Source organism: Tinamus guttatus, unplaced genomic scaffold (assembly GCF_059628265.1).
Source record: "Tinamus guttatus ecotype Peru unplaced genomic scaffold, ASM5962826v1 Tinamus_guttatus_pri_ptg000096l, whole genome shotgun sequence".
In the NCBI taxonomy this organism is placed as follows: Eukaryota; Metazoa; Chordata; class Aves; order Tinamiformes; family Tinamidae; genus Tinamus; species Tinamus guttatus.
The window spans coordinates 566,379-587,758 of record NW_028288630.1 but is presented as its reverse complement, the minus strand read 5'-3'; the positions used below and the strand labels follow the sequence as shown (position 1 = coordinate 587,758).

Sequence of the window (21,380 nt, the reverse complement as noted above, 5' to 3'; positions counted from 1 at the left end):
ACGCGCCATTGGGCGGCGGCCTTGTTGGCGTGGGCGGGGCCACGAGCCGAGCTGCGGGGGCGACGAGATGGCGGCGGAGCCCGTGGAGCTCCATAAGCTGAAGGTAGCGGGGCCCGCGGCCCGGGGGGAGGCGCCGCCACCGGCACCGGGCCCCGCGGGCAGCCCCGGGCGCTGCCCCGCGCCCGCTCCGCCCGCTGGGGACGGAGCCCCGGCGGCCCCGCGGACAGGGTGTCCCCGCTCCGCGCGACGCCTCTTTCCCGTGTTTCTTTCCCCCTTTTTGCCCTCTCCTCGAGTCAGCGGCCCCAGCTAACCCAGTCTCTGCCCCGCAGCTCGCGGAGCTCAAGCAGGAATGTCTGGCCCGGGGCCTGGAGGCCAAAGGGAACAAGCAGGACCTGATCAACAGGCTCCAGACGTACCTGGAGGAGCACGGTAGGGCCAGCGCGGCTTCTCTTGCCTCCGTTTGCCCCGTTAAGGGCCTCCGTTCTGCAGCTGTTACAAGCAGCAGATGTTGCTGTGCCTTGAGTCAGGTCTCCTGCTTGTGAGAGACCTTCTGGGCTTTGGCTGGGGGGAGTTTTGTAGAAAAGGCCTTTTTTGCCGCCCATCCCAGCAAACGTTTGTGGGGAACATCTGCATGGAGAAAGAAGCCTCATTTTAAGCTAATTATGCCAACTTTAACTATATCCGTCTGTTTCTCGCCTCAGTATTTCCCATTTTTTCCTCAGAAGACTTTTAAGTAGCAGCTTTCGCTTCTCAGATAACTTGCAAGTCCTTACAATCGCTGCTGCCTTTTTCCATTAGCTGAAGAAGAGGCAAATGAGGAAGATGTCCTGGGAGAAGAAATAGAGGTAAGTTGTCCCGTGGGCAGATCCCAGCAGTCGCGTGCGGGTTCTGCCGCCTGTCACCTCCTGGTGGCCGTGGGTGGCACTGCACAAGCCGAGGGGACAACGTGTGATCAATCAGTACGACCCTGCAGCGACCGGGGCCGCTTTCACCTTAAAGCACCCTCATAACTCCTTGTTGTGTCACCACATTAGTGTGCGGAAATTGTGAACGTGTCCCGTTGTTGTGAAGTGTTTCTGGAAAACGTGTAGTTTTGTGGCTGCTATTTTGCTATTTGATAGTTGTAGCCGTGCTGAATAGCAGGCACCTTCTGCTGGTCCCTCATTTTTGTCCTTAATAACTAACGTTTCTAGCATTTTTTTGTGTTTTTAGAAAAGAATGCGCCTAAGGAAGAAGGGAGGGCGATGCAGGCTGCTCTGAGTCACCTGGGGAAGGGAGCCATAAAGCTGAGGGGTTTATGCTGTGAGAAGAGTAAAGGGATTTGGGCTGAAAAAGCGCTCAGTGCATAAAATTCTAGAAAAAAAACCCACATTTTTTCCACTCATTAGTGTCAAGGTTTTTGCTACGTGGCAAAGATGTGCAAATTACATGGAAAATACACTTTTCCCACCTCGCTGAAGAGGATTTAAGGGAAATAAAGCAAGGTTGCTGGAGTCATGCTAGGCATCGTGCGCGCTGCGCAGCTTCCTCGCTGTCCGCAGGCTCCGACTGCAACTTGGGAACGTTTAATTCAGGTGATTCCCAAAGCTTTGCCAAGCCCGAGCTCTCCGAGGAGGGCTTAGCCTTAGAGAAACCAAGCAGGAGCCTGTGTGCGTGGAAGCTACCCCAGCTCAAATGCTGGCGGTCTGACACTGTGACCGTATAATATTGTTTCTTAGCACAAACGTTGCCTTGTTAAGGAACTTAACCAACCCCGGGGCAAAAGGCACCCAGGTTCTCGAGCACTTAAGCCCTTCTTCAAGTCCAAAAAAGCAGCTTAAGCGAAGTGCAGGTCAAAGAGTGTCCGTTGTGTTTAGAAACTGGCTGGTTGTTGTCCCTAGTGCTCCTGTGTTTTACTAACAGCTCTGCTATGTAGTTCAGAAATCCTTAAATAGAAAGTCAGAGCTCTGGGCACTTGCCTTTTAAGCCATGGAGAATGCCGGGGCATTCCCTGACCTCTTCCCAACTCCTTGACTTGCAGGAAGAAGAGCAGAAGCCGGTAGAGCCACCCGTCAAAGTCGAGGAGCCTCCTGTAAAATCGCCTGATGTGTAACTATCCTTTCTGCCAAAGCAAAATTGTGGGGAAGAGCAGGAGCTATTCCTGCAAAACTGTGGGGAATAGCAGGAGCTCTGTGCCCGGGAGAGAATTTTGCCTTCTGCAGATGCTCCCGGTCTCCTTTGCCAGGCTTGGTGGGACTCTCCTGAGGCTACAGGGGTTGTCGCTGCACCAAGGGGGCCTCAAATTCTCTATTTTAAGCCAAATTTCCTGTGTTGATAGTGTTACAAGGAGGTGCTTTACTCGGGTCGCCAGCCAGGGCCTGTTTTTTCCCCGGCCTTTGGCCACAGGAGAGCGAGGAAAATGATTCCTGCCGGGAAAGGATGGAGCGGTGAACAGCCCAAGGGGCCGGCACGAAGCCTCCCTGGGCCATGGGAACCCGTTCAGTGCCTTGTGCTGGCCCTCAGCAGGGCGAGATGGAGCCCGCTGGGTGTCCCCGCGTGCGGGGACGGCGCGGGGACGCGCGGGGTGGCGCGTGCTCCGCTGGCCCTCGAGCAGGAGGGGGCGTCCTGGGCCCGCCGGTGGCGGCGCCGCCGGGGCACCCGGCGAGCGAAAAGTCCCAGCTCCCAGGCCAAATTGCTTCCTGTGAAAGTGTCATTAAACCATTACTACCTTTCAGGGCATAAAATGAGAAACCTGTCCAGGAATTTGGAACAAAAGCAGCACATTTTTCTAAATGGGAGACCTTAATGAGGCTGGCTGTGACCCACTGTTTTATGGGAGTTGTTCGGAGGAGGATGATGCTATTTCATTTAGCCTGGGAACTTCCGAACTTTGTCTCTTCCCCTTTTGTTTTCTCCCTCGAGCCTCAGCTCTGTTTTCAGAGCATAAACTTTGGAGCCCGCCCACTCCATTATATTTTCGTTTAGTCTTTTTACTGGTCCTGCTGTTGTCAGCTGCACGTTGTTAAAGAAGTGTGTGTTTGAAATGGAGCCTGAGCTGGGGACGCTGCTGCTGACCTGGGGAGAGCGGCCTGTGGCTGTCCCATGAACTAGAACAGAGCAACCCTTTGTATTTGAGGGCCATAAAGGAATAAAGCTTTTCAGGGCCTGCAGTTGAGGCTTTTGGCTTCTAACAAGAGCTGAATGTTACTGCTAAGAGCCTTAGGATGTGCAGGAGGTTATTTGCTCTACGTGGCCTCTTGCTGCAATATCCCCCCAGCGTTTTGAGGGGCATCTGCAGCCCCCCTCTTTGAATCGTAGGGTGTTTTTCTTGCCTTAGTGAAGGTATTTCTGCCTCCAAGCTTCTGTGGGCAATGGGTGAGCGAGTTGGGGATGGCTCTGGTGCTTCCAGCATTTTTTAGGGCTTCCAGGCAGCTTCCCATCCCTGCTAGCAGAACTTGGCAACGGAATATTGTCTGCTCAATGTGCTCCCTAGGACACACACATCCTGCCACTAACACAGCCCAGATTTTGATTATAAACCCCCCAGTTTTCACCCCAGACTCCAGCACTGACCCCTGAGCTCTAGACTTGAGGGTTTTTACAGCCCCCATAAGGAATTGATGGTCGTGGCCCCCGTCTTTCTAAAAACAGATCCTAAGTTATTGTCGTAACTGCCGCCGGAGAAGGGCGCTGAGGGAGGGAGCCTTGACACCCTCCGTGCATGCAAAGTTAGTGGGACTGGTTCTGATTTATCTCTTTTTCCTCCACCTGTAGGAGTACGGAAAAGAAAGTAGTGAAAATAACATCAGAAATATCGCAGATGGAGGTAAGGACCTTTCTTCCTCTTCATCCCCTTCCCCAGTGTGTCCATTTTCTTTCCCAGTTTATGTAAAATTCCACCTGCAAAAGGCTGGGGCTGTCAGTGCTTCCATAGCAAACCTGCTCTATTTTCCATTATTTTTATATTAACAGTCAGTTGCTGGCTGTAGGCTGCCCTAGCGGAGTGCTGACCTATTTAGGGTATGATCCATATTTCCCTTCCTGCTCCAGCTGACACGGAAGCACCGCTGCAGAATTCACCAGAATTCCCATCCCTGGGAATTGCTGCAAGGGCGAGTGCTCTACATGTGCAAAACTCCAAAGCTTTGGGGAATAATCAGCTAGGGAGGAACTGATATGAGCTAGCAGATCATCCCGTCTTTATCTCCTGTAACTTTATGACTTATATTTGCTGGGCTTTTTTAAAGTAAACACCCTGGAAGCTGCTGATTCCTCTGGGAAAGCTTTGTAAAACTTTGAGTTTCAGGAATCTGGTTCCATTTCTCTAATTTTCCCCTTTGTCGTCATTATTATTATTTTTTTTTCCCCGCTCAAGCTCGATAAGAAAGGACTTGGTATGAAAACATGACTCTTGTCTCCCTGCTGTTCAGCCACTACTTTGGAGTCTTAATCTTCTGTTTGTGACACGATCATTTCCCCAGCAACCGGGGTGATGTCGCAAGTGGAGGATTAGGACCTCAGCTGAGGGAGGAATGGGGAGAAAGTTGGAACCTGGTGAAAACCAGGAGTGTTGCTAAAGGAGCGACGTTGCCCACACTTGGGGGCTGCTCTTGGCAATAGTTGCTTAAAGAGCTCATTAAGCAAACTTGAAATTACACTTAATTACACTTATTTTTTTTTCTCCTGAATTTTGGCCAGACGTAGGGAAACCACTTTTTAATGAAGGTTGACCAGCCTCAACAGAGTCTTGATGTAAATGTTTGAAGATAAAAGGAAATATTATTATTTTTTCCACGTAATGCATAATAGGAGGCATTGCAGGAGGATATTTAGGTGCCAGAAGTGCAGACGAGTTCAAAAAGCAGAGGCAGTTTCACAGCAGAGAACCCATCAGGGTTAAACGAACGCAAGTGGGAGTGCAGCTCATAACTCAGGATGTCATTAGCTGTGGATTCCGTGGGGCTGGGGAGGAATACAGGGGGCAAAACACCTTTTTGCTTTGATCTTAATGCTTTTCTAACATCTACTTATGGTCAGACAGGATGCTAAGGTGGAGGAAGCCTTTATTCTGAGCTAGGATGGCCCTTCTGTAGCTGAGAGTCCTTTTAAAAGCTGCCTGCTTGGTGTTTCTTTTGAGTATTCCTACTCTTCAAAGTATTTGGGAAAGAATAAGGAAATATGCTTTGATCTGAATAATGCACTTTTTTTTTTTCTGTCTTCAGTGTGCTTTTCAGCTGAATTAGAAGTTCTTTAGTCTTGACACCATCAGAAGTGAACTCTAGTTCCTGATCTATCTCTTCTAAACACTTATGTTTTGATGCAAATATTTATTACACTCCTCACTGTGTTTTTGGCTCAAGTAAATGTTTCCATTAAACTGTTATCTGTTTCTCTAACCTTTAAAGCTCCAAACGCATTTTTGTGCTGTTGTGTAACAATAAAATGCTAAACATTTCCCTTGAGCTTTTCAAGGGATTTAATCCTTGTAGGTGCAAACCCTTGCACTTCCAGAGTCCCCAGGCGTTTTATGCCTTGGGCAGCTGCTCCAGGCTCCTGGAAGCCTCTCCGGCATCTGACCAGGTCCTTCCTGTGGAGATGAATTTTGTCTTAAATTGTGCTGCTAATGACAAACCCTGAGCCTAATCACAGCCTTGTCTCATGCGAAAAGTCATCTGTGTGTGTCAGCTCCCTGCTCTTCTCCTTTGGCACGTCCCCTTTCCTAGGGTTACTTAGTGACAGGGTAATAAAATATCTTTCAGGCCAAGGCAGCTAGAGCCCAGGAGAAAAAGTATTCGCTGTCACAAGTGGCTGTAGCTGTTTTTGTCTGGAAAAAAATACATGTATTTTTATTATGCACGCGTAAAAGCCATAAGACTTCTTTTTCAAGCGTGCGTCCAGAGGTTGTGGAACCTGGCAGGGCACATCCTGCATTGCATCCGCGGCCTCTTCCCTTCTGCGACCCCCTTTTCCATGTGCTCCGGCCTTTTGTCACCTGCTTCTTTTCCTCTCCCTGCTCCAGAGAATGCAGAAGAGAGCTGAACGCTTCAACGTGCCGGTGAGCCTGGAGAGCAAGAAGGCGGCACGTGCAGCTCGGTGAGTCTGTCCCCTCGCTTTGGAGGCCCCTGGGGACACTTTTCTGAGTGGCAGGTTGGGTTGGGGAGACGCAGAGGTGGCCTCGCGAGGCAGGAGACCTGCTGCTGAAAGCTGGGATGCATCCAGTTGCGGAGCACAAGAGTTTTACTGGTTGTTAGGGATAAAATACTGCTCAAGTAGTCTGGAAAGGCAGAGTAATGAAAGGGAAAAGTGGCTATTTGTGTGTTAATTGTAAATCCGTCTAGTTTTTCTGGACTTTGAGGTTGCTGTTTGCAGAGAGAAGGTGAGAGTTGCTGCAGTAGTTACATTAGTTGCTATTCCTGCATTCCAGTAAATCCTGCCTGAAAGCTGGAGTCGAGTGCACTTTTGAAAAGAGTTTGGAGGAAAAGGTGACACTTTGCCAGCTCCAGGACTTGGCGTATCGGATATTTTCCTTCCTTGAATCTGCTTGAGTCTCTGACAAAGCTTTGTTTGCTTTCCACAGGTTTGGAATGGCCCCAGTTTCCACTAAAGGTGAGGAGGTGAAGCAGAACCAGGTTGTGGAGTGATGTTACTGCAGATGTTTATTCCTGAAAAAAATCACTGGTGGGGCTATTTTTGCATTAATTTCTGTCCATTTTTGATTCAGAGGCTCTGAGTGGGTGCTAGTAGAATTGGGATGAAAGGCCAAATAATCCCTAGTGCCTTAGACATGTGCCAACATCTACTCCTGAGCACAGCTGGAAGAATCCAGCCAGATTTGAGCACCAAACCCTCTTCAGCTTCTTTAAAAATGCTGGGTTTAACTATCAGTCTTAGCAAGGTGAGAATGGCAGCAGTTTTACAGCTGAAGTAGCTGACTAGGAGGTGAAAACGATTTGGAGACAAACCGCGTAGTGAGCAGAGGAGAAAACTGGGGAAAATGGGTGGTTGTGCTGTGACTTGGCTGTTGCTCTTTTCAGATGAGCTCCTGCTCTTAATTCCTGATTTCTAATCTTTTTTTTGTTTTCTCACCTCTTTGTTTCAGGCCTCTCTGCAGACAGCAAACCTACGGTAAGACCTGCTTAACTGTTATTAACTGTTATTAACTATAACTATTAACTATAACTAGTTAACTGTCATTAACTGTTGCTGGCCAGGCCTCTAAAACGAGTTGGGATTTTCTGCCTGCTTGGGTACGCTATGAGTTATCCAAATGGGCTGAGGAAGAGCTGTGTGGGGCGAGAGCTTAACGGAGCAGCCCACCTTGATGCTGCTGTTGTACTGAAAATCAGATAGCTCCCCATCCCTGCATAGTGTTTGGCTGCCTCTTGTGACTTGCCATTTTCTTAGGTAAGCTTTTTTTTTTTTTTTAGAATGAAATGCTGAAAGGAGCAGAAAAGGGTATTTCATTTGTTTCACGTGCCTGTTTTTCATGCTCTACCTTTTGAGTTGCTTGAATTATGCTTCAGGGATGGGAATTATGAATGATCTGTAGGAAATTATTCTTTGCTTCTAACGAGCAAAGCTGCCTTGCCGGTCTGATTCCAAATCTTCAGTGGGAAGCACCAAAGCTGGCAGGGCTGCGCGCTCTAAGCAGCCAAACAACTCGCTCAGTGCTTGGCCATTGCAAAGCAGGGTGAGTGGAAGATGCAACAAACTCATTCCAAGGCTGGATCCCTCCCTAGGGAAGGTTACAGGTTCCTCTTGTGCCAAGCGCTCCAAGATTTTGCTTGGACACCTGAGAAGCAGGATAGTCCTCCATGGAAGTCCCTCCCTGCACATCTGTTCAGCTGTTTCCTTAGGGATAAGTGCCATAGTAGTGGCTTTCCTGGGGAATTTCACCCAGGTGTGACTAGCTGGGGAAGAGGGAGGATGCAGCAGCGGTTTCCTAAGCCTGTGGCAGACAGGGCGAAGTGCTAGATCCTGGGAAGCTCGTGAGCTTTGCCAGAAAAGCTTCATTTTGTGGTGAGCTGCTACAGAAATGCCAGGCACAGCTGACGGTACCGGTCTGAGCCCTTTGAGGGGGCGAGTGTCGCCTGTCTTGGTCATTCCACGCTGGTTTGGATGGAGCTTTTTGGGATATTGGCCCAGCTTCCCCTCGGTGCCAAGGGGAGCTGCTGCCGCGGAGCGTTAGTGCTGGAAGGAGCGTCCGGGGGCAGGATTTCCAGGAGCAGGTCTGTGTCCTGGGAGCCTTTCCCAGCGAGCAGTGTCTGCCCTAGTCCTGCAATTTGAGTGATGCTGGTTTAAAAAAAAAAATAATGATAATAAAGAAATAAACTGTTTCCTATGTCTTTATAGGTAAACATGGATAAATTAAAGGAAAGGGCTCAGAGATTTGGGTTGAATGTCTCTTCGCTCTCCAAGAAGGTAAGGTGCACTGGCCTGCAGGATCCTCCTTGCACCGCCTGCGTGGCCCCGTGCTGCAGCTCGTGCACAGGCTGCTCCAGACCTTCCTGTCCCTGCGGTTCCGCATCCTGCTCGCGCGCCGGCGCGGTCGGGGACGCCCCGGCATCGTTCCCTGCGTCTTCCCTCCCGTTCGCGCGCGCTGCCCGTGACCTTTCCGCGGCTTGGTGGACGTTACGGCCTGTAAATAGAGGTGTAGGAATCTAGGATTGCTCCTTGGAGCTGCCGCATGTGAAGAGAGACCATTTTGGGTTGAATCGGTTCGTTTTCAGGTGTTTTAGGTGCCCGTTTTGGGCTGGGGCAGGAGCCAAGTGCGTAAAGAGCAAGGTAACGAGCTCTCCGAAGACGACGAGTCCGGAGCTCCCTGGTAGCAAATAACTTTTTGAAGTACAAATGAGATGAGCTTGGTAGGGGGCTGGATTTTGCCTAAAAGCTCCTTATTTTAGGAGAGGAATATGTCTGAGTTTTCCGTCTTTTGAGGCAGTTTGTTTCACATCTTCCGTGTGTTGGCCCTGGTTGGGTGGGCAAAACTGCACGTTATCCCCATCCAGAAAAGCGTCCGGATCCGCTGGGAAGGCAGCGGGAGCACTCGGAGCCTCCTCTCCGGCGTGATGATCCCTGGAATGCCTCTTGTGGCTGCCTGGGGCGAGGCTGGATTTAGGGTGTCCAGGGAAAGCAGATTCCCCCGGAGAAGAAAGGATAAACACGCTCTGGAATTAATACAACATCCTGTGCACCGAAATAGCCTCTTCCTCTGCTGGGCTCTGACGTGTCCTGCGCTGCCGCGCGGCTCCAAAGGGAGCAAAAAGGAATCGTCCGGCTCTAGCGGCTGGATAATGTTGGCATGGAGACCTCTCCTCTCCGGAGAAAGGGTGAGCGCGGAGGGAGGCTTCTCTTCCCTCATCCCTGTGAAATGAGCTCCTCTCCTCCTCGGGGGGATGGATTTGACCTTTTTTGCTGCCTGTTTCTCCGTGTCGGAGTGTTCTGCTTTATTCCACCGGCCCTGGGAATTCACTGATGTAGAAAATATCCAGCATTGGAGGTCGCTGTTCCCCCCCCGCGCTTCCCTCTGCGGTCCCTTTGGGGGTGGGGGAAGGAGGGCAGTGCATTAAAGCTGGGATATGTGGAGCTCGGGGTGAGAGGCTGCTCAAACATCATTAACCCTGTCACTAGGAGCTCCCATTTTTCAGGAGCAATAGATGCCTTGTCAACATTTATGGCCTCGGCCTTCGCGGGGTGGGATTGCGGAGCGGACCCTCCGGCAGGAGCCGGGATCCCGGAGCGGCACCGCTGCCTCTTTCTCCCATTCCGCCCCCCTTTTTTTTTTTTATTTGCTTCCACCAGGAAGCCGAGTTCATGGGCTTAGAAGTGGCTTCTCCCACTGAGCGGAACACACTCCCGCATTCCTGGGAGGAATATTATTGGTTACTTTAATTAGCTGCTCGTATTGTGCTTCCCACCTGGGTGTTCTTTATAGCTTTTCATTACGGAGGAGCCTGGCGGTTGCGACTGTTTACATGTGGCTTGGCAGGTTTTTAGACTGTGCGTCGCAGCAAAAACTTTACAATAAAGCATTGTCTCCCCGGAGCCACACTTCATTTCCCATTCAAATTGCTTGGGGAAGGGCTCGGGATGCAGGGGGGGAATCGTAGCCAAGGGGGATTCAGAGCCACGCTAGTGGCTGTGAACTCAGCTGTAGCTTTGAACCCCCTTCCCCCTCCGTTAGCCCTCTGGGGTAGGAATCTTTCAAGTTGAAAATCCTCTTCCTCTCTAAAGGGAAAGCGGGAGAGCAGCGGAACGGAGCGGCGCCGGGGGGCAGGAGGCAGGTGCTCGTTTGTCTCAGGGCAGCACGGGGCCATCAAATTAATTTTTAAAATAAATCAAGGCGGCGTCGAGCTCCCCGGCGCACGAGCTCTCCCCGCGGCGGCCTCCCGTACCGGCACGTCCCTGACCTGGAGCTGCCGCCCCCGGCTCCCGGAGTTGTGTTTAACGCCCCCCACTTGTAAATGTTCCCTCTCGGCCGCAGCTGCTCCCGTCACCCTCCCGCTCCCCCGGGGAGCCTGTTTAGCCGCGTGTTTGATATGCAGGATTCGAGGGAGCGGCGATTCCCAAGCGTTTCTCCAAGGGCAGCCTGGGCTCTTTATGTATAAAACAGCGCCGTGTAGCTCCTGCTGGGAACACGTCGGCACCAAATGGACAGCGGGAACCCTTGGGAGGACATGAAAGCCCCGCTCGCCACCTCCGCGCCGCGTTATCAAGCAGCGTTCCCCGATCGCAGCAGATGACTCCCATAATTGGCTCTTGTATCTCCTGTTCAACGCGGAGCCCTCAAACGGCCTCGTGAGCAATTAGCTGATTAACCCTCTGCTATCCAGGGGCTCCGGGGCCACCCATCCCGCTTGGAGCGCCCGTGTCCCCATGTCCCGGGGGTCCTCGCTGCGTCCCCCTGGCCCTTCCCTTGTGCTGGGGTGGCTGTTGCAGCGCTGGTGACATCCAGGTGCCACCGCCCGCGCAAAGGAGACTCAATGCGGTGACACGACCGTCGGTCATGGCTCTAACGCGGATTTAATGCCCCGTAATGAGAATTTTGTTTTACATGCGGAGGAGAATCGCTGCCGGGCGTGGGGTCAGGCGACAGCAGAAAGCTCGTGTGAGTACAAAATATCCAAACGGGAGAGAGGGAAAACAATCGCCTTAATTGTTTGGCTTCCAGCAAGCTGCTAATAACGTGCCGGGGAGGAATCCTTTGCCCGGATGCTTCCTCTGCCTGGAGTCTCCTAAACGCCCCCGCCAACCCCGGCTGAGAAACTGTTAACCACGAAGGAAAGGGTGATGCCGGGGGGAAAAGTGCTGATGCCGGCAAAGAGGAGCGGGGATTCTTGGAAGAGGGGCCTTGCAGCCGGCGGCGCGCGGAGCCACCGCTCGGGGCCTCTGCGGCCGGGCTGCTCGCAGGACATGCACTTTGGTGCCACTTTCGAGACGCGGCTCCCGCCTGCAGCTCGGGACGTTTGCGAAAAACTCGGGAATGTTGGCCAAAACCCCGGCGCTTCGCAGCTTCCTTATCAGCCTTGTGTGTTCTGCGCCCCGCTCCGGTGTACCCGCTCTGTGCCGTGGTGCGGAGCGGAGGAGGGACGTCCCCTTCCAGGCCGGATCCCAGCTCCTTCCCTGTCTTCTTGCTGCTTCTCCTTCCCTTTCTCTTTCGCCTTTGGTAGTGTTTTGAGCTGAAATACCTGCAGAAGGGGTCCAGGGAAGCGTGTGCGCTGTGCTGCCCATCCAGAGCGCCGCAGGGACCGGCCTTGTCCCCAAGCTCTCGGCAGTGCTTCGAACAAGCCCCAGAAAGGAGGTTTCCTGCCTGGGGGCAGCGTGCGCGTCGCGATGGGCGATGTCGCGAGCGCCTCTGCGGTGGCTCCGGCGCCGTGTGCAGCGCCTCGAGCTCTTAAATCTTCATATTTTCAGGTATTTCACAAAGCTGCTTTGGGTAATTTCCTAAGGGATTTTCTGTCTCCCTCTGTGTTAGACTGCTGGTAACTAAGGCAGCTGGGTTTGCGGGCAGGAGGAGGGGGAAGAATAGTCCTGGTTTAGGAGGCAGAATAAAAGCAAAGCCTCTAAAGCATCTTTGTAATATTATTTTTTTTGCCCGTTACAGGAGCAGTTTTTCAAAGTAGGTCAGAACGTAAGGACAGAAGTTAGGTCAGAACGTAAGGACGCGGTTCAGGGAATTGCATGGATGTGTGGAAGCAAAGCTGGAAAGACCCAGGTACAAAACAAGGCTCCCAGCAAGGGCTGGCGGGGCAGGCGAGCGCCCGGGAAGCCGCCAGCCCCGGCAGCGCCCGCGTGTCCGGCCCGAGGGAGCCGCTGGAGCCAGGGCTGTCGGGCTGGGATAACGGGAAGGGACAAGGTGGAGAACAGCGCCAGGCCCGCGGGACGGGAACGCCAGGGGGTTGTGCTCTGCGCGTTCGTCTTTGCCCTTTGCCATCAGGAGGGTTTTCGCCTCTGTATTTCATAGAATCACAGAATGCTGAAGGTTGGAAGGGGCCTCTGGAGGTCACCTAGTCCAACCCCTGCACATGCAGGGTCACCTGGAGCACGTGGCACAGGGCTGCGTCCAAGCGGGTTTGAAGATCTCCAGAGAAGGAGACTCCACAACCTCTCTGGGCAGCCTGTTCCAGGGCTCTGGCACCCTCACTGGGAAGGAATTTTTCCTTAAGTTCCTGTGGAACTTTTGGGGCTTCAGTTTGTGGCCGTTTCCTCTAGTTGTGTCGGTGCCACCAGTGCAAAGAGGCCGCCCCATCCTCCTCACTGCCTCCCTTGAGGTACTTCTAGACACTGCTCAGGTCCCCTCTCAGCCTTCTCTTCTCCAGCTGAACAGGCCCAGCTCCCTCAGCCTCTCCTCATAGGGCAGATGTTCCAGGCCCCTGATCATCCTTGTAGCCCTGCGCTGGCCTCTCTCCAGCAGCTCCACATCCCTCTTGTCCTGTGGAGCCCAGAACTGGCCACAATACTCCACATGTGGCCTCACCAGGGCTGAGCAGAGGGGCAGGATCCCCTTCCTCGACCTCCTGGAGACTCTTCCTAACGCCCCTCGGGATCCATTGGCCTCCTTGGCCACGAGGCCTCCCTGCTGCCTCCTTTGCAGCTCGGTGGCACCCGCAGAGCCGTCCCCGTCCCCACTGGCCGGCAGCTCCTTCTCCCTGTCGCCGTTTTCCTACCGGCAGCCTCTCCTGCGCGGCCGTCCGTGACGAACGGGCTCGCGGGCTGGGAAGGCGGTGGAGGCCGCCGCCTCCGTGAAGGCCGAGACCTCGGCTTCGCCTCTCGCATTCCGCGTCGGAGCGAAGCCGCAGCCTCCCCGAGGAGGCGACGCAAGAGGCTCCTCCAGGAGCAGGGGCAGCTCCGCGGTCTCCGTTCCCCGTCCCCTGCGGCTACAGCCTGGGCTTGCGCAAGGAAACGACGGGCTCCCGTTTCCTAGAAGGAGTCTTGGCCGGCCGGCCCGTTCCCTTGTGAGTCCTCGAGAGCCGCACGCTGGTATGTGGGCAAAGAACAGCGGAGTTGGGGGCTGGAAGGAAGGATCCTGCAGGAACCACGGTCGCCGGGAAGGAGGCGCCCGCATGGCGGCTCCGGAACGCGGAGCTGCTCCGGCTCCTCGTCCCGCCGGGCCTCGTCCCGGCGCCTGCAGCCGTGGAGGCCGGGATATCGCAGCAGCGCGGGCGGCCGCGGCCTGTTGGTGCAGAGGGAGGGATAAAGGAGGACTCGGAGCTTGTTGGGATTGGATGGGGACACCTCTTAAGCGGTTGTTGTCCGTGCGAGTGTGAAAAGATGGGAGTAAAGCCGAGGTGGCCGCCGTCTCCGTGGGCTGGGAGGCAGAACCCTCCTGGCTCCTGCAGATCCTTCCCTGCCGCTCCCGTTGCTGTGACGGAATCGGGGTGATGGGAAGCGATGGAATGATGGGCCGTGGAGCCCGGAGAGGCTGCGCCCGGTGCTGCCGCCCGTCCTTGGCGCCCGGGTGAAGCAGAGCTCGGGGTTTGTCTGCAGCACAAATCCAGACCCCGCGTCCCTGCGCCAAGCGCACGGAGGGGAGGAAATCCCGAGGGAATCCGAGCGGGCCACAAAGCACCAACAGCAGCAGCCAGAAATGACCCCAGGTGCACACGCAGGGACCGTGCGGAATGGCTGATCCGGGATGAAACTTTGCAGAAGCCTTAGGAGGATGAAGATAACGGGAGCGGCTCCGTGCTCGTGGGTGAGGACCCGAACCCTTCCGTGGTCCCGAGCGGGTCGCGGCGGCGCCGAGGAGCCGCTTTGCCCGGTTCGGTGGCTGGAGCCCTGTCCCGCTGGGAACACGGGAATGCAGGGGACGTCCTGCAGGTTGGGGACGCCTGGGGAGCACAGTCATTCCCGGGAACGCCGCCTGCCTGCGCGGGGATGGTCAATGCTGCGCGGTGCTGCCGGTTCGGCGCTTGTTGTGTTGGAATAGAGCGGGGTTTTTGCAGAAATCCAAGGCTCTTGTGCAATTCAAATCATGTTTAAGCAGCATCCGATTGCTCCTTTTTAATAACAGCTGCACTCGAGGGCAAACTCGAGGGAAAACTCTACTCCTCGCGGTTCAGGCCTGGGGGAGCTCCCTTATGTGGCTGAATGTTTTTGGGAGTCGGAATTCCAGGGGGTGCGGAGAGCTGCGGCGCTGCCATGGGAGCCGGGAACGCCGTCCGGCCCGGACGCAGGGAGCTCTTCGCACCCGCCTGCGGCTTCGCGTCTTCCGTTTGGGCCGCGGCAGCCCCGGCTGTGGCAGGGGGTCTCGGATCACCGCCGCCGTTCTGCCCTCTGGCAGCCACCTCGATCCCGTTCTCTGCTTTCCCAACCCGTTTCCCAAGGTTGGAACAAGGGGCTAGGAGGAAGCGCATGCGCTTGCTCGTTTCCCTTGACTTTTTAAATAAAACCAAACAAAAAGCGGCCGCAAAAGCAGCGTAGTCGGTTCCCAAAGAGGCGAGTCCTGGCGCGCAGGCTGCCCGGATCCGCTGGCGTGAGCGAATGGATGCGGCCGTCTCCGCGGGATAAGCCGGGCGGGTTTAGCGCTTCAGCCGGCCGTGTTTTCCCAGCTTGTTCCATTAATCAGCTCTGCAAAGGGCGGCGGGTTCCAGCTCCTTGCATCAGGCTTGTCCGAGCCGCTCCGAGGTGGAAAAAGGGAGGAAAACGGAGCTTTGCTCTGGCTTAGGGTGAGCGCTGCCTCTCGTAACCCAGTGCTGGATGTGGCGGCTCTTTTCCGTGGCCGAGGGACCGTTCAAGGCTTGGGAAATCCGCCGTGGGTCTTGGATGAACCGGGGGGCTGTAAATTTGTATAAATTGGGCTCTTTGGGGCTCGTTTCCACATGGCTCCTCCCGATGGACAAGCCCTGGCTTTGAGGGATGCTCTGGTCCCACAGCCGGGCGAAACGGAGCCCTGCTCCGGCCAGCGGGAAGGGACCGTCACCTCCTGGCTCCGTCTCCGTGCTCGTCCCTCTGCGCCGAAGGGACCGTCACCTCCTGGCTGCGTCTCCGTGCTCGTCCCTCTGCGCCGAAGGGACCGTCACCTCCTGGCTGCGTCTCCGTGCTCGTCCCTCTGCGCCGAAGGGACCGTCACCTCCTGGCTCCGTCTCCACGCTCGTCCCTCTGCGCCGAAGGGACCGTCACCTCGTCCCTCTGCCGAGCCGGAGATGGAGGAGCTGCTCCACTTTGCAGGACCAGCACGGGCTCTCCCGGCCGTTCCGGAGGATTTTCAGCGGAGCAGGAGGTGGAGGCCAAAGGCGGCGGCGCTGCTTGTCCCTCCGCTGTCCCTGGGCGTCCCCGGGTCACCGATGGGCGCGAGCGCGAGGAGGAAGAGCCAGGAGCAGTAAACACGTCGGGATGCGTTTGGGAGCGATGCCGGACGGCAGCTGGGCGTCCAGGATCGAAGCGGTTGGGAGATTGAAACTGCTGGTTGCCGTCGTTCACCTCCCGGGTATGAAATTGGAAGCCCCGTTACCCTTGAGTGTTTCCTAGCCTCTACCTTGGGAGGTCAAGGCCGTGTCGTCATTAATCTCCGCTCGCCTCCGAGCCTCGGGGCTCTGCTTTTCATCCCGCCATCCGTCACGCGGCAGCGGGACGCGGGAGCGCGGCCGGAGCCGTCGGAGCGCTGGCCGCAGCGGTGCCGGATCCGAAACAAGGGCCTGGAGCGGCCTCCGTGGCAGGAGAAGGTGGGAGCTTCTCCGAGGGTTCCCTCCTGTTCCTCTGGCTCCTTCGTGTTTGTCCGCAGGGCTCCACGGCGCTTCCTCCTTCCCACGCAGGGACGTTCCCGGATCCGGCGGGGCCGGAGCCACGCGGGCGGTTGGATCGGAGCAGCCCTGCGCACGCTGCCTTCCGCCATCCCGCACTTCCTGCCCTTTGCGTTCGCTCCTGCTCCTGGGAGCGGCCTTCCCCTCTCCTCCCCGCGGCCAAGGAGCGATGCAGCTTTTAGGGGGCTCCTTTTTTCTGGGAATCAACGATGGGAGCCAGAGGCCGAGCCCTTAAACCTGGCTCCTGCCTCGGCCTCCTGCCCTGCGTCGCAAGGACCCCGCGATGCCTCCGGCTGCGCCAGGATCCCACGCCTGGAATTGCAGCGTTGGAGCCGGAGCCGCGTGGTTGACACAGCACAAACCCGGCCGGCCTCCGCGTGCGCGCGCCGTCGTGCCCGCCTTAGCGTAGGGATTTGGCCTGCTGGCCTTGGGCTCCTTCAGGAAGGTTTTTCCAAGCTTTTTCTCCCCATTTTGCCTTCCCTTTTTTTGCTAAATTCCACACTAGCCCTCGTGGAACAGCAGAGCCCCGCGCGGCGGCACCGCCATCCCCGCAGCCCCCGGTGCAGCCGTTTGCGCGGCCCCGGGTGCTCCCCGTGCCCGCTCCAGCCGCCGTCGCGGTGTTTGGACAGAGGTCGTTTTCCTCGGATGGTTTCAGCACCCCATGAATCACAGGCTGTCAGGGAGCCGCCGCGGCCGGAGCGCAGGTGATCGCGCGCGTGGTGCAGCCGCCGCGGCCGCGCGGGGTCAAGTGAGCAGCGTCGTTAGAACGGCCGTGATTTAGGGCCCTGCTCAGATGCTTTCCCTGGGGGTGGCAGCGAGGCGGGGGCTCGCCAAAAAAATAAATAAAAACCTCCAGCTCTGCGCGGGCCCGGGGAGCCGCTTCTGCTTTTCCTCTTTCTTTTCCTTCTCTAAAGGCACCGATTTTTGTTTCGTTTGTTTTTAGAGGGGCTTTTTGGGTGCCCATGGGCCCTGCTGGAGGTTTGTCTCAGCCTGCAGCCTCTGCTGCTTTTTGGGGGGAATCTGCTGCTTTTGTGAAGCTGGAAGCGAAGATCTGGGGCCGAGTGAGGACGAGGGTCAGGGTGGGACCTGTTGTCCATCCCCATCACGGAGCCGCCGGGATAGAGCCGGGTAGCGCTGCCCTTTGCCGCGGAATTTGCTTTTGGTGAGCAGGAAAGGGCCGACGCCGGGAGCAGGAGCCGGGTGACAACAGAGCCGCCCCCGTGTCCCTTCCCCGGAGGGAGCGCGAAGCCGAGCCCCGGCCGGAGCCGCGGGAAGCAGAGGTGCCGTTCGCGCCGCCCCCGGAGCCGCCGCGTTTCAATTAACGCCCTGCGGTCGCCTGTGTTGCCACAACATGTGGCCCTGTCCCCTTAATGAGGCCGCGGGGCCGCTGCCGTGGCGCTTGCGTCAGAGGTGGCACCTGCCGCGTGGCGCGGGCCGCGCCGTGACCTCCGCGTTCCCCCGCTCCGCCGCCCCGTTCCGCTCCCTCGGCTGTGTTTTGGGGCTAGGAAGGAGGTTTTTCTCCTTTGGGTTCTTCTTCCCTCTCACGGGGCAGGAGCTGGGAAAGGGGCTCCGTGACAGGGTGGGAGAAGGGACAGGAGAGCAGCCAAGTAACGGGAGAGCCCGAGCCGAAAGGCCCCAGCGAGGGCTGAAGGAGCCAGAGCTGGGAATAACCACCCGGAAAGTGGCTCTTTTGGGGCTTTTCTGGGTGACGATGGCGTTGGCTATTAGCGGTGGCGGGGGCAGCACAGATAAAAACATCCAGATTTTAGGGAGAACCTCGAGAAGGGGGGACCTGAAGGCCAGGGGTAGAAATTTGGCAGGAACTTGGCTCCTTGAAGCTAGGAAAAAGCAGGATGCAGGAGGCCGGAGCGAGGCCGGCCTTCCCGTTCCCGCTGCAAACACCAAGCGCCGACGCCGGCTTTGGGAAGCCTTGGGATGGCCGCGGCTCCGGAGGCCCTTCCTTCCCGGAGAGCTGCAGGAGGAGCCGCGGATGGGGCAGAGCCTCCTCGGCAGCCCCTCCGGAGCGCTCGCCGGCGCCCGCTCCGCTCCGCTCTCTCCCTGCGGCTTTTTCCCTCGCAGGTGCCTGGAGCGGCCGGCGGGAAGGTTGGCGGTAGCAGGAAGGCGATTGACCCTAAATTGTCCATTTTGAAGCTTTGCCAAGAAGTTACATCTTTGTCCTTCTTTGTGGCAGAGCGAGGAGGATGAGAAACTGAAGAAGAGGAAGGAGCGGTTTGGCATCGTGACGAGTTCAGCCGGGGCCGGAGCTACAGAGGACACAGAGGTAAAGGACGTTTCCCAGTGCGGAGAGGTGAAGCGGGTGTCCCAGGAGGTGGCACGGGGACGTCCCCGCGCTGTGACGTGGGGCTGACCCCGTCGCGCGGGCGGTCGCTCGTCCTCTGCCCCTCGGTGAGGAGTCCCAGGTTGCTGCCGTCCAATCCGACGTGGTTTTTCCCGGGCTCTTGCTGGGAATCATCGGCTTTGGAACGCGGTGAGCTCAGGGCCCTGCCAGCACTGCTGCCATCCGGCTCCTCCGCTGACAGAGGGGCAGGAGGGCTCCCGAAAAGGCAGAGTTCACCAAAACGGCAGTTTTTCACGCTATTTCCCCCTGCGCTGACACGCTGTGACTGCTCCCCCCTGTCCTGGATGCTCCTGGACCTCCTCCTTCCCCTCACATCGTTATGGAAGGTCCTCAGCAATAAATCCTGTGGCCCTACAGCGTAACGAGGGGCGAAACCCAATCCCAGGGCTCGCTCCTCTGTTCCGTGCTCCTTCTGCTCCAAACAGCCTTTGCCTGGACACGGAGGGGCTCCTCTGGCACCGGGAACGACGCAGGTTGTAGGAGGGCGAGCGCTCGGATTCCCCAGACCGCGGATCCGGATGGATTCCGCGCGTGCGGAGCGCATTCCGCGCGGTTCCTGGGAGCCATCCCAGCAGTCCAGGTGGTGCCTCGGGGCCTCGATTGCTTTGATTCGGGGTTTGCTGCCACCCAGCGCTCCGCAAGATGCCGGCGAGCGGCGTTCCCGGCCCGGAGAAGGAGCCCCCTTTCCGGGGGCGGCCGGGCCGAGGGATTCCGTGCTTTCCCGTTAGGTCACGTATAGATTGTGCCTGGAACAAAAAGGTCTTTTTACTGGTATTGTGTGCACTCAAATGCACCTTTCCCCTGGAGATTCTTGATTAGGGCTTCTGTTGGCCCCGGGCTATTTATCCTGCTAAAAATTAAGATTTATACGCCCCTCGTGTATCGGCTTAAAGGCATATCTGAGGGACGCAATAGTATATTTAATGCGTTTTAGTGTGTCCCTCTCACCTTTTCCATGAATAGAGGAGTGTTAACCCTTTGCCCTTTTACATTTCCCACCTCCCCACTGCCTGGAAGGGTTTCGAGGCCTCTAAAGTCGTCATTGTTTCCAGCTCGAGCCCTTTTGTAGCGCGTTGCCCGCAGGACGAGGTGCCTTCAGCAGAACTGTATCTCAGGGCACTCCATGTTTCCTGCATGATTTTGGGGCTCTGTTTGTTCAAATACCAGGGTAAAAAATAAAAAAAAATCATTGCTGCTTGCCCAACACGAGGGTAAAACCTGCCCCGAGCGCCAGCGAAGGCCTTGGAGCTGCCACGCGTGGGCTCTGCACCAACCGCTTCATCCGTGAGACCGAAAAGAGCTTGTTCCCTTGTTTCTTTTGATTCTGATTTTTCTTGTAATTCCTCTTTGCAGGCAAAGAAGAGGAAAAGAGCAGAGCGCTTCGGGATTGTGTGACACCGTCCGCGCGGCTCCAGCCCCTTTGCAGTGTGCCTCTTGAGTGCGTGCAGACACTTTCTTCCTCCCTTTCTCTCTTCCTCACTTTCTCTCACTCCCACGCTCTTCCTTTCTCTAGGACCTAGTGATGAGTAGACAGGGAACCCCCCATAGTTGTATGATTGTGCTACTTATTTTTTCAAGTTGCAAAGTTTTAAAAAGAAAAGACGTAGAGCAAAAAGAAGAAACTGTTCTTATTGCATCTTTGGTAGCTTGGAGTCCCGTGTCTGGTTTTGTTTTCCAGCTGCTCGGGTGGTCATTTACAGCACCTCGTGCTGGACCTGTTGTCCGTGTGCATCAGATGGAGAATGTCCTGGTGCCCTCTGAGCCCTGCTGGAAAATGTCCGTGCCAGGTGCAGGAGAGAATCAGGTTCTGCCTGTTCAATAGACGGGCAGATGGAGCTACTATAGGACCCATAGGCTGTATGACGAGAAAGGGAAAAACGTTCAGGAATGAAGATAGAGCAGGGTTTATTGTGCTCTTGGCAGTTGCTTTTCTAGTTCAAGAATTCAAGTTATGCTGCTAAAGCAAGGAACTATTTGAAGTGTCGCTCTCTTTTGTCTGTTCGTTTCAGTTCTGTTTCCATCTCTCGGGCTGCCCGGGTCTTCCAGCCCTTTCCCTCCTGGAAACGGAGCGTCAGGTTGAGCTGGTTCCTGTCCCTTGGCAGCAGCTCGGTCAGGACCCTTCGCCCCGCGGCGCCGTGCGTGAGCCCAGTCCTGCTTGGCTCTCTAGCCTGAGATCCGTCAGGACAAATGTCAGGGAAGGGCTTTCCCTGGGATTATTGTCTCAGGCTGCCAAAAATGGAAGTGTGGCAAAGCTGGTGGGAAGTTGGTAGAGCAAGAAGCAACCTTAGATCGAGACCAGTGCCCTAAAACAAGGAGGGGAAAAGGTGCATTTAGCAGCAGAGCCTGTTAGGTGCTCCCCCATCCGCCACGCTGGCCCTCGTGGCCTTGCATCGTGCTTTCCAGTTCCATCGAGGTCAGTGATACATTTCTCTCCTTAAAAAAATCTTGTTTATTCTCAGGCTGGATTCTATTTTGTCCCCTTCTTGCTTCAGAGGATCTCTGTCGAGCTGGATAACTCCCAGACTTGCTGAAGGAGCCCCAGTCTTCTCCGAGCTGCCAGACAGTGCAGGAAAGCTCCGCTGCTGTCCTAGGACCCGGGTTGTAAAAGCCTTGGAAGTTCTTGGTAACTGTAGGAACACGGTTCCTTCCACTGCATTAACAGTAACCGGCTCGGTGGAACGGTGGAAAATGGCCAAGTCACAGGAAAGGCAGCGTTGTCACAGCTTGGGAAGTGCTCTTAGGTGCTTTTAGCATTCCAAGTGGCACCTCCGCTCTTAGGGAGCTGCCAAGAGCAATTCCTC

The 21,380-nt window shown here is 55.9% G+C and overlaps 1 protein-coding gene across 3 annotated transcripts; it reads left to right on the top strand.

The window, feature by feature from the left end:
- Nucleotides 1-10: 10 nt before the first annotated feature.
- On the top strand, nucleotides 11-21,154 carry SARNP (SAP domain containing ribonucleoprotein). Of its 3 annotated transcripts, XM_088520695.1 has the most exons (12): nucleotides 24-103; nucleotides 330-429; nucleotides 799-845; nucleotides 2,021-2,088; nucleotides 3,754-3,805; nucleotides 5,999-6,072; nucleotides 6,557-6,585; nucleotides 7,079-7,104; nucleotides 8,332-8,400; nucleotides 18,412-18,501; nucleotides 19,933-20,017; nucleotides 21,072-21,154. In XM_088520695.1, exons 1-11 carry the CDS (start codon nucleotides 68-70, stop codon nucleotides 19,972-19,974), a joined length of 633 nt encoding a protein of 210 aa, XP_088376821.1. In that variant the 5' UTR covers nucleotides 24-67; the 3' UTR covers nucleotides 19,975-20,017; nucleotides 21,072-21,154. The 3 variants fall into 3 exon arrangements, with proteins under 3 accessions (XP_088376823.1, XP_088376821.1, XP_088376822.1); XM_088520697.1 differs by lacking the exon at nucleotides 21,072-21,154 and having other exon boundaries at nucleotides 11-103; nucleotides 19,933-20,208; XM_088520696.1 differs by lacking the exons at nucleotides 8,332-8,400; nucleotides 21,072-21,154 and having other exon boundaries at nucleotides 19,933-20,208.
- Nucleotides 21,155-21,380: the final 226 nt, after the last annotated feature.